This window comes from Emydura macquarii, unplaced genomic scaffold (assembly GCF_026122565.2).
Source record: "Emydura macquarii macquarii isolate MOO-44397 ecotype Brisbane River unplaced genomic scaffold, CSIRO-AGI_Emac_v2 contig_3729, whole genome shotgun sequence".
Lineage (NCBI taxonomy): Eukaryota > Metazoa > Chordata > Testudines > Chelidae > Emydura > Emydura macquarii.
Genome location: NW_027133866.1, coordinates 755 through 12,986, shown reverse-complemented (window position 1 = coordinate 12,986; position 12,232 = coordinate 755). Strand labels below are relative to the sequence as shown.

Genomic DNA, 12,232 nt, shown 5'->3' with positions numbered 1-12,232 from the left:
AAGCTGAAATAATAAGCCTGATTCTCTGTTGATCTCCATCTTCAGGAGTTGTTTACTTCTGTGCACAATGGGAATAAAAACTGCTATATCTGAATAGTAGCGTTTACACCCACATTCCATTTACTTTGCTATGGTGTAAATGATGACACAAGACACTGAGCAACAGGGGATCAGGCCCAGTATCCTTGAATTTGTTTTAAGGTAAATTAAAAGATTCTTAATGCAAAGGTATCGGAATCTAAAAATGTCGCTTTCAAGTCTTTCTGTTGGGCATCAAAACTACAGGTAACTATATATATATATATACAAAATATCTCTAATCAAGAGAGATTGACACTCTACTTTCTTAACTGGTAGGTTCAAAAAAGTAGATGTGAGGAGGCTACAAAGGTGGCAATTGAAGTTGGCTTTCGCCATATTGATGGAGCCTTTGTATATGGGATTGAGGAGGAGGTTGGGCGAGCCATTCAAGCGAAGATTGCAGATGGGACAGTCAAAAGAGAGGAAATATTTTACACGGGAAAGGTAAGTGGGGGTTTTTTAACACCAGTATTTTTACTGTATTGCTTCTTGTGCTAATTATTTTAATCTAATTTATAAAGAATGTTGTAATTTAAACAAGGCCAGTATTGAAAGGATTGCCATTAGGGGAGTATTATTCACACACTTGGGAAGCTGCTTTGTATACCAAATTACAAGTTTGGGCACAAGACTCTTTTCTACATGTGTGAAAGTGAAGCTAAAACAGCTACTTCATGACCCTGAAAGTACATGTCTCCAGACAGAAAATTTTATTTTATTTAGCCATATTGAGCCTTTTTAGGTTTCATATGCACATTAGTGACTCTGTTTTAAAGGTCATTTCAGTTTCTTTTAAAGTGTAGATTTATTTTGAAAAGTGATTGTGTAAAAATGACACCTCATTATTCAACAGATCTGTTTCCTGTGTGCATTCAGAGTCCTATCTGTGTCTTCAGAGGCAAAAAAAAAATTGTTATCACTCCTTTTAGCTCTACAGAGAACATAGGTGGATTTATTTCTCCTGAGGTATCATCAACAAAATTGTTTACTAATTTCCAATCAATCAAACTTATACTAGCCCATTAAAAGCAAGGGCTTGATAACACTGAGAGCATGATTTTAAGACAGTGTGATTGAAAGACATCATTGAGAGCATAACTTGTTCTGCAGCATCTTTATTGCTGGAGATGATGGACAAGAAGCAAACAACCAGCTGGATCCAGATTGGGTTTGTGGAGCTGTCAGTTAGAAAAGCATCATTTTACTTGTAAACTGGGCACATTTGGTATTGAATCACTGAGAGTCAATATGTAACACCAACTTCTCATTTTTACAGAGTCACTTTTCAGAGTAGAACTGAACTTTAAATGGAGAACTATTGACAAAAAACCGAGAAAGAGGTTCTTGGCACAGGATTCCTTCTGCATTAGAAGTGATGTCTTGTTAGAAATGGTATTTATATGAGCTCCCATCTCCTGGTTCTCACAGACAGACCAGAATTGTGTGTAAAACACAGTCACATACCAAGGGGCATCTTCCATTCCGTTCTTCCAAGGGCCAGCTCCTGAAGTCATACAACAGGGTGACGCCTAATAACCAAGGAGAACAAATTTAGCCAGAAAGATTTTTAACCTTGAGAGTGATCTCACATAGGGTTCCTGTACTGACCCAGTGCACCTCTGAAATCCTGGCTGCATTTCAACTTTTTTCAGGAGTCATTCACTTCTCACTATGACGTGCATCTTTGCACACAACCACCTCACAACACACCCTTCTGTTAAAAAGGCAAAGACCATGACTTAGACGCTTTAGAAAAGTGTTTTTTACAGAGTCAGCCTTGAGAAAGCAGAGAAAAGGGAGGACTTCTTCAGAGAGAATGGTTGTTTTTGATTCATTACAGCTTTGGAGTACCTTTCACCGCCCTGAACTTGTCCGAACATGCCTGGAACAGTCACTGAAGAAACTTAAATTTGACTATATTGATCTCTTCATTATCCACAACCCTATGTCTTTAAAGGTAAACATCTCTTTAAAAATATACACAAGAAAAAAAATGGTTTTGGTAGTAGCTCCATGCACCAGAGCAGAGCTGTTCTGAAAAAGACCAGTAGTCCACTTAGTCAGACATCTAGCCTATACAAGTAGCTTTTGATAGGTGCTCCAGGGGAAGGCACAAGTCAAAAGAAAAACTAATGCATGAGACACATTCTATAATGCAATATTTGGAAGGTGGGACTCATTTTGTGGCTCATTGGCAATCAATATATATTAAGCATGTAGATTAATAGCCTTATAAATTTAATCCTTGCTATTAAAATATCATATACTATCTGGGTTCAATCTATGCCACTAAAAATATATATCTTAGTTTGTAAATTTGCCAGTCCACTATCTCGGAAACTCTCTAAATTCAAATATATACTTAATGATCAAAAGCTAACTTTTAGTTACTCCAGAAATTCACCAATAGTCTATAAAACTAATCTTGGGTTACTGTGATCTCTTGTGTTTTTAATCTACTATACCTTCTTATTTTATTCATCATATGTTCATTTCTCAGAGAAAATATCCGTTTTCTGTGACACCTTATATGTTTTATCTGTAATATCTTTAGGCACTAATTGCTTTTGACATGCATGCTTTGTTTTCACTGTGTATAAATAGAATTTCTTATGAAAGTAGTGCTTAGCTTAGCTAATTAACTTTCCAGTATTTACACCTATCCTCTCATTGACAAAAAATTATTTCTAGGCATCTAGGGTAAAATTTGCTCATGAAACACAAGATACACTGTATATTTTAGTCATGTATAGGATTTTAACTCAAAAGTGGTGTGTAGATAAATTCTCTAGCTCAGTATGGCAATTTACAATGGCTGCTCTCCTCCTAGAGAAATAGAAATTTCAGTTCAATCATAGGACTGTAAGGGACCTCGAGAGGTCACCTAATCCAGTCACCTGCACTTATGGCAGGACCAAGTATTACCTAGATCATCCCTGACGGGTGCTATCTAACCTACTCTTAAAAATCTCCAATGATTCCACAACCTCCCTAGGCAATAATTCTTAGATGTTACTGGTAGGGAAATTGTTGGTGACTAGGCAATGAACCAGCTCTCAGTCTCTCATACATTTCTTTTTTACCTAGTGGGAAGTCAAGTGGTTTAGATAAAACCATTCTATTACATTTATACAGCTTTAGAGTCCAACACCTTCCCTGCCCCGCTCTTCCTGGTTACTACTCCTCCCTTGGCCACAAAATAATAAAAACCCACTTGTGTAAAAACCATCAGGACTGAAGGGGATTTTTCTTTTGTTTTTAAGCCTGGAGCAGATACATTCCCAAAGAATGAAAATGGAAAACTCATTTTCGATGTTGTAGATCTGCGTCAAACTTGGGAGGTGAGTGACACAAATAACATCATTTTAATTCATAGGACATCTAGTTTCCTTAGTCAGCCAGCTGACTGTTACCCGGAAATTGTTCAGAGTTCTGGGGGTTAGTAATATGACCTTTTTAGAGAGCTAAGGAGAATGTAAGTGTTATAGATGTGGGAGGCTGGGTTTGTTAGTAAGATATGTTGTTGAACTGCCTATTGATAAAGTGTGGATTCACACCAACAAGTAACTATATAGAAATTTCACCTTTATATTTAACAGGTCAGCCCTTGTGTGTACTAAGCATCATAGCTGCCAGTTTTGGCTGCTTTTTGCTCCTGTTAGCCCAGCAGCACCAACCAGCTATGCTCCTTCTCTTGAATCATAAACAGATTTTCTTGCTAAATTCAAAGGACTTGCACATGTTATAAAAAAAAAAAAGATATTGCTCAAGTGTCACTGAGGGCATAATCTGAAGACAATGAGGATGAAGATGTATAATTGAACCTTATTTACTAGTGATGTTGCACAAGTTGGAAAGAGTCCAGCTCAGCTGTCAGACTTCAGCCTGGTCCACATACAGTTTTGGTCCCAATTTAACTATTTCACTTAAGGGTGTGATTGTATTTTAAAAAATAGTAAAATTGGTGCAACCCCTAGAGTGAAGGTAGTTATACCAGTACAATAGTGCTTTATACTGGTATATTTTATTCCCCTAATTTATGGGAATAAACTATACCTCTATAGGCAACTTTTTATCAGTATGACTATCCACTGGGATAAGTTATACCTCTATGGCACCACCCTAGGGCAAGAAAGGGCATTTCTGTTGTCTCAGACATCCTTTTCTGGACAATTACATTACAATAGACCTTGTTCAGAGTTTCAGGTAAAACCCTCTGCCTGCACTTGATAGACAGCCTGTCCCCTTCTAGGGATATAACATACTCCAAGGGAAGAAAAAAACAAAATACTTCTGCAGCTCACAAAAAAGGCCAGGTCCCTGCAGTCTCACACAGACTGAAGGTCGATAGTCTTTGGGAGGAGATACGGACTCCTTACCCCTATCTGCCCAAGCAACAGAGGCAAAATCACAAGGCTCGAAAAAAGAAAGTACAGAAAAACCAGTCTCTCCACTTCCTCAGAGGGCCCAGGAGGCCATTGTGCTCAAGCAGTTTCCCCAGGAGACAAACTGTGTATGCTGGGGCGCTCTAGCTCCGCTCACTCCAGAGTTCCATCCAGACAGCCAGTATCCTCCCTTTTAAGGACTTGCCCTTCTCCAGGCTTGAAAAGCCTCATAGCTGCAGTGGGTTGGGACTGACTGAGCACAGAGATGCTCTTTCACCCTTTCTTAACTGCTGAAGGAGCTGCCCCACCATACTAGGGGAGGTTAACTACATCAGTATCTGACTGATCTAATTAAATCGGTACAATAACGGTGCATAGACAAGACCTTCAATGAGTGTTCAGGGCTGCTAGTCAAGTCAAATATATATTTTACTTCTAAATTCAGGATATTAGATAAGTGAAATCACTGAGAGACAACAAACATGAAGTCACATAATGCCATTTTTACAGCATCACTTTGTAGAATAGAACCACACTTTGGTGATATCCCTGCCCTAAGAACAGAGAAGGCCAAAACATCTCAAAGTCATTTTCAGAGAGAGAATTGTAGTCTGAGCTTTACATGTGATGTTTTCCACAAATGAGGAATTAAATATTCTGCCCTAATTTCAGCCAAGACAAGGACTCCCTCAGACCCCTAATTCTTTAACTAAAGCTCTTTGAGTAGCTCGGAATTGCAGCTTATTAGTGAGCTAGCCTTTCAACGCTGAAGAGCTAGGTTCAAAGTCTGTCCATGTTTACCCACATTACAAAGTCCACCACTCAGTTTAATACCTTTGGTGCTTCTATCTACAGAGAGCTAAGAAATGAAATATAAAGGGGCGTCCGTTCAGAATTGAGGTGCATTGGCAGAAGTTAGCATAGTGTCTGCTCACATTATGCCTGGTGCTAATTGGTGCTACTGGTTCATCATTTTCATGAGCACTAACTTAACTCCCTCATTTAAATGGAAAAAGCTAAAGCTTCCCCTGTGATATGTGCTGTCCCTTCAGTGGACTCTAGCAAGCTTCTTATATTAAATGTGAAAAGTAACCAGGTTTTGGCTACTGTATCATTGTTACCATAGCACTACTTGTGATCTGAGACTCTGCAGTCATTTCTTTTTATCTGGATAAGGAAATACTGGAGTATCTCAGACACCACTGCATAAATACTGTTGGTAAATACAGACATTCTGTTGGTGACCACGGCAGCTGTCCATCTCTTTAAGTATTTCTTGTGTTTTCCCCTTAATTTTCCTTCTCAATTATTTTTTGGCTATAAAGCTCTTAAACTGGTGTTAATAATCCCATACTTATGTGGTATCCTTATTGCTGTATTGTTCACTAACAGTGAATGGGTATCACTATGTCTTTGAAGTTCTGTGAGTGTGAAGGACAAATAAGACAGAAAGCTACTGGGAGAGGCAGTGGCCCGATTGTCTACTTTCTACTGGGGGAAAAGATGACTTTACTGCACAGTGAGTTGCACAAATAGAGATCTGCCTAAGTGAATGGTTGAAAAATGACTGTTTCAAAATCAGAGTTTGATTCTAGAGCAAATCAAACTTTCGTGGAATAATTTTATATTGAGTGAGCCCAGTTGAACATAATTTTTCTATTCTCATGGAAATGATACTATCAATAGTAATAATGGAAGTGGCCTTTGTTGTTTTTCCAAGGCCATGGAGGCATGTAAAGATGCAGGTTTGGTGAAGTCCATTGGGGTGTCCAACTTCAACTGCAGACAGCTGGAAATGATCCTGAACAAACCCGGGCTCAAGTACAAACCTGTCCTCAACCAGGTAAAACTCTGACTCATGGATGAAGACCTAAAACTGTTCAGTTAGAAGAAATTCAGAACTTGTAGTCAGTGAAGATTTTCATTTATAGGGGGAGGAACTCAGTGCTTAAAGGAAGCAGAAACTCCAGCATGTCTTTCTGAGCAGGTGCTATTGTACAGCCTTTCATTTAAACTAAAAGGAAAACTTGCTTATTGTTCCACTTCAAGTAAACACAAGACACAACAGTTAGACACTGATATTGAATTCTTCAGAATTTGTGGGTTGGGACCAGCTGAAGTTAAAGACGGGGCCATTAGCAAATATAGATTCAGACTCACGTTCTGGAAAAAAACATAGTTCTATGTAGCTTGGAACAGAGATTTTGTTTGTATCCATCACTGCATTCATGAAAAGCTTATGAAACTCAAGAATGAATAAAAGAGAAAATATTGTCAAGGAAACAGTGTCTGAGAGGGGCAGGAGAAAGAGAAGATCTGCCACTTCCCTGTAAATCCAGAGATCCTCTCCTGCTACCTCATTCCTCTGCTATGGGAATGGACATCAGAGCACCAGCCTTTCTCTGCTTGGACTGTGACGATGTCATGGCGCGAGGTCATCTTGGCAACAGGTTATCCAAACTCATACTCAGAAATGTGACTTTCAGCCAGTAGGCTCAGAAAACAATGATTCAAATGGACTATGTTATTGTGCAATCCATTTGCGTATCCTTCATATAGATAACCTGATATATTCTGTACCTGACGGATAAAGGGAAAGAATTGAGTTATATATGATAAGCAAAATAACATAGGATATGCATAGCATCCCATAGTCAATTGTTGAAAGTAACATTGCCTCTCAACTAATTTTTTCAAACTTAGCATAGCACAAGTTCTGCATGGAGAATAATATAGGTAGAAGGTAATTCTGAAGTTGTAAATCTAAACTTTTAAATTTCAATGTTAAAATATGTAAGTGAAAAGTGTCTTATCTGGTGAAAAACACTGTTGTTTCACAGATGGACAGCGCAAAAATGACTGAACTGATTTTGTTTCAATTTCTCCCTCTCCCCCCACAAAAAATCACTTGTGGGCTGAGACCAAGCATGACAAATTTTAGGCCAAGTGACCACTTTAGTGGAAGTTATCAGGCACTGATCATAGTAGTTTATAATGAAAGTGCCATCTCATCCATAACTACAGTTACAACTAGTCCCAGTACAGACCCCAGGAATATCTACTAGTAATTCTCTGTCACTACAACTAATGGCCATGCTTTAATGGCAGTATTAGTCCAGGTCAAGATTTTGATCCATATCCTAGCTGTTTAACAATACAGAATCGGCCAAATCCTGCATCTAGGCAACTTAATGAGGGGCCAGTGGGTCTACACACATGAGTAAGGCAAGCAGGATTTGGTCCTCAGTTTATAAATCCTTATTAAGACTGTCCACCCACAGCATATATTGGCTTCGCTGTCCTCTACTAGATAAACTGTTGGAATTCAGCTAAATTGCACCCCATGGTCACTTGCACCTCCGGGCTGTATTTTAATTGAAGGATATTTGATTGACTTTTAATTGACGAATTTTAATTGACATAACATCTGCTGTTTCTTTTGTCTGACTGCTGCTGCTCATAATCTCAATTTTGGGTTGGGGGGTGATTCTGCAGGTTGAATGTCACCCTTACCTCATCCAAACCAAACTGCTGGCCTTCTGCAAATCCAAGGATATCCTCCTCGAAGCCTATTGTGCTCTGGGCTCACAGCGAGACAAGATGTGGTAAGGAAAGGAACTGGACTGTGCTCCCAGGATTAGTACCTCAGTAATGGGTTGGAGGGAGGGGAAAGTGCCCTTATCTTCAAAATATCTGATATTTACAGAGTTATACAATAAAAAGGACAGCTGGAAAAGACCTAGATGGTTATCTTCAGATTGCACAGGCATTGTGCTCACTAGGCTGAGATTACTGCATTCCTGATCCCAGAAATGCTCCCTGTTTCTCTGTTTCCTTTGTAGGATAGATCAAAGCACCCCAGTTCTGCTGGAGGACCCAGTACTGGGTACAATTGCCAAAAAATACAACCGAAGCCCTGCTCTAATAGCCCTGCGCTACCAGCTGCAGCGTGGTATCGTGGTTCTCCTCAAGAGCTTCACCAGGAAGCGTATTGAAGAAAACTTCCAGGTAAAAGAGGAGTAGAGAGAGAAGAGGTCGAGGGACACACTTATCTATGTGCAAATTTAGATGGGATACCATAGAGGGCCGAAAACTTCTGTGCCTATGTAATGCATGGGTATTGCAGGATCCTGCCCAAGAACTATCAGACATTGTGCATTATGGTTCTCAGGCAGTTTCTCTATTTTTGCACTTCAATATTTGAACTGTTTAACTTGAGACCTGATAGAGAACAAATAATAATGTCGGGAGAAAAAACGATAGAGTTCTCTCAGTCTCTCCCAATTTCAATGGAGCAACTGATTTGTGGAGCCCTTTCCGAAAATGGCTAAAGCTTCTCCTGACCTTAGATGGGAATAAAGACCCCTCTGAGCTTTGGAAAGACAAATGATCTTCCAGGAGTAGTGTGCACCTTTCCTGCCTTGACCCTTTTGCCTAGACCACAGATCCTTTCCAAATCCTGTTCTGTCCTCCCCCACCCATTTTAGTCCGGGATATTAAACTGCTTTCCCAGGTAAATCAGCCTATGGCATCTTTTGTTATATTTTCCATACCCAAGAAGCAACCATACAGTATCAGACTGACTGATTTATTCTAGATGAAAGGAAAGAACAAAACAAGGAAGAACATGTACTTGAGAGAGCACAGGAATGGCTCTTTATTTCCAAAATGGCAGCGACTTCTACAGACAGGAGATTCCTAGAAGTTTTAAGGTGAAGTGCACAAGAAAGAAAATCACAACAGTTACATAGCTACATTTTTTTAACCTCTGAAATATTTAAAATACAGTGGAAGGTGCAGGCCCAGATTCATATACCTATTTCATTTCCTTTTGGTTTAACATGAAGTTTGTGCTTCTGTAAATAATGCATCCTGCAATGTTTGATTCTGTCTTCTGTGTCAGGTTTTTGACTTCCATCTCTCTGAGGAGGACATGAAAACCATTGATGGGATGAACAAAAACCGTTCTTTCGTGAAGTTAGATCAGTAAGTCATAAAACTTCGTAGTATTTTAGAACCCTGTGGAGAGGCAGGAGAAAGGCAGCAGTGGTCACCCCACAAAGAAATAAGGTTTTGTGTTATACTGACCCTAGCGATTAGAATCATAGCTATTAGGAGTGAAATGAAATCATAGAGCATAAAGCCAGAAGGGACAACCAGATCATTTAGTCTGATCTCCTATATATCATCAGCAACCAACATCACCCAGCACCTGGACACAGAACCCAGCCACCAAAATCAGACCAAAGCATTAAAGCCTACAGGAGACTAGTCACTTATGTGCCACACACAGCGCATAGAAGGGAATGAGGTACACCAGTGCCTGAGGCCCCCACAATGACAGGGAAATGGACCTGGGCAGTCATTTATTCAATCCCCCCTCTCCGCCCCACTGTGGCAGGAGTGATTTAAATCATAGAATCACAGAAGATTAGAGTTGGAAGGGACCGAGGTCATCTAGTCCAACCCCCTGCTCAAAGCAGGACTAACCTCAGCTAAATCATTAGTTTCATTAGATTAGTTTCATTAGATTTCATTAGTTCAAATTCTGCTCTTCATAACTTTGGTAAAAATCCATAGGAAATGACTACAACTGAGTTCCTCTGGTTGTACTGAAAGCAGAATTTGGCCCATTATTCCAAAATGTTCCTAGTAGTTGGTTATCTCATCTAGCCTTGAATTTTTCCGGTTTAAAGCCACCAGGTGAAGCCAAGAACTGAATTCCCTACACATTAACAATTCTGATGTTTGCAGAAGTTTGGGTTTAAATCAAACATTCTTTGATCTGTGTGGCCTTTAAGTCTACAATGGGCTAAACCAAAACACACCCAAATTGTGGATCCAGGTCATGATCTCAGCTTCAGAGTTTGGGTCTATCTGTATTTTAAAGACAATTTTTCCAGCTCCTTCAAAGCCCACTAGTACTTGTTCTAACCTCACCATTTACGGAGAATAAATATCTCTTGTAACAACCTTCTGCCATATACTGTCACAGACAGTAATGACCGCATTCTGTCATGTTTTCTCTGAGCTTTATTGATTTCCAAATGAACACAATGTTAGTTATAAACTCAACTGCAATGTAATGTCATCTCAATAAAGACTATACATTAGAGTACTCACGTGCTTAGATAATAGTGATGGGCCTATAGAAAACCCTAAGACAGATAGAAAGCATTGCACGTCTGGTCTTTGAGATTCCTGCATTTTGCTTTCAGATGTCCTAGTAATGTAGTTACAGAAAGATATTTCATTAATGTTACCTTTTCTTTTTAGATATGCAGGCCACCCTCAGTATCCATTTCTAGATGAATAATGAAAAGGATCCTGATTTTACTTCATGCATAAGGAAAATCAGGCATGTGTTTAATCTGCTTGATCCATTCCTGGACTAGTATTGGTGATAACGAGATCTACACTGTACATTTAAACAGAAACTCAGTCTCAGAATGGAATAGTTCTTGATTGTTAATTGAAAAAAATTAAAGGTCTTTGTGTAATGCACTTATTGAGTCTAGCCTCTATTCATTAATAATTATGTTTCTTTTCTTCATTCTCAGAGCCAGCACACTCAGCCTCCTGTGTGTGAGTTGCTGTAGGTCTCCAAAGTATGGTTGGCTGAGCTGATTTGAAAAATGATGGGGGTCTGTCCACTTTAGCGGAAAAGCAGCTTGCAGGATTGGACTGTAGGAATATAACAGAAACTATAGACTAAGGCCTGGTCTACACTGCCACCAGCAGTCGACAGGAAATACACAAGCTGTGTAAAGTAGCTGGCGCATCTCCCATTGACTTACTTACATTGCCATACCACAGCATTTCCACTGCACTGCATCAATGGGTGACACCCTCCAGTCGACGCAGCTTACTCTTTCCGGGGGCAGAGGGGTGGGGTGGATTTATGGCAGTGACCGGAGACCACTTCCGGGATCAATTGACTGGGTTCCACATCCCGCTCAATCAATCCTGCTCCATCAATCTATTCAGCCCCGGCAGTGGAGATACCCTAAAAATCCCACGTAGTGAATTCCTGAGCTCACACAAAGATCCCACTTAAATGCTAAAGCAGACAGTCTGGCCCAGTAAGCTGTGACTCTGGGTGCTGCAGCATGATGGACTAAGTCCAATGCCAGTGTAGCCAAGGTTAAACCCAAACCAGCAGAAACTGACACCCAGGTTGATATGGTGCAATTACAACAAAAAGATACAGAGCTAAAAGAACTCCTAGACAAAAAGAATTTAAGAACTATTTAGTTCACCAAAATGACGATGACTTAATCTTTGCTAGCTGAAAAGACATTCAAAATGATGCCCCAATTTTAGTAATACCTGGCTGCTTGAGAAGGGAGCTAGGGCAGTTCACTCACGACCAAGGACACTTCAGGTCAGACAAAATGCTGCATCATTTGGCAACGGTGGGATGGTGGCCAAATATCACCAAAGATGTGGAGAAGTGTGTAAAATCATGTCTCAGTTGTGGAAAACAATGCAAGCACACATGTTAATAGGGGTCCAAAAAATTGTGGGCCCATGGGCACGGCTCCAAATTGATTTTATTGGGCCATTACCCCCAAACAGATAAAGGAAACAAATATGCATAGATAGTGGTCGATTTCTTCTCCAAATGCGTGGAGACTTACGCAACTAAAAATAATACTGCTACAACCACAGCACAGATATTATTAAAGGAAACCTTTTCTAGGTTCAGCCTCCCTGAGGTCATTGACTCAGATTGGAGCCTCATTTTACCAGGGAGATAGTCAAAT

The 12,232-nt window shown here is 39.9% G+C and overlaps 1 protein-coding gene across 2 annotated transcripts; it reads left to right on the top strand.

Moving 5' to 3' along the window:
- The first annotated feature begins 391 nt into the window (after positions 1 to 391).
- On the top strand, positions 392 to 10,901 carry LOC137146168 (aldo-keto reductase family 1 member C23-like). Of its 2 annotated transcripts, XM_067537320.1 has the most exons (8): positions 392 to 525; positions 1,922 to 2,038; positions 3,345 to 3,422; positions 6,187 to 6,309; positions 7,962 to 8,071; positions 8,309 to 8,474; positions 9,370 to 9,452; positions 10,743 to 10,901. In XM_067537320.1, the coding sequence occupies exons 2-8, from the start codon at positions 2,027 to 2,029 to the stop codon at positions 10,780 to 10,782; spliced, it is 612 nt and encodes a 203-aa protein (XP_067393421.1). In that variant the 5' UTR covers positions 392 to 525; positions 1,922 to 2,026; the 3' UTR covers positions 10,783 to 10,901. The 2 variants fall into 2 exon arrangements, with proteins under 2 accessions (XP_067393421.1, XP_067393423.1); XM_067537322.1 differs by lacking the exons at positions 392 to 525; positions 1,922 to 2,038; positions 3,345 to 3,422 and adding an exon at positions 3,809 to 5,985.
- Positions 10,902 to 12,232: the final 1,331 nt, after the last annotated feature.

What these genes read in the sequence shown, in the direction of transcription:
- LOC137146168 (XM_067537320.1), top strand. An exon ending in ACAAACCTGTCCTCAACCAG is followed by an intron (nt 6,310 to 7,961) that starts GTAAAACTCTGA and finishes GTGATTCTGCAG; the next exon opens with GTTGAATGTCACCCTTACCT. An exon ending in GTATTGAAGAAAACTTCCAG is followed by an intron (nt 8,475 to 9,369) that starts GTAAAAGAGGAG and finishes CTTCTGTGTCAG; the next exon opens with GTTTTTGACTTCCATCTCTC.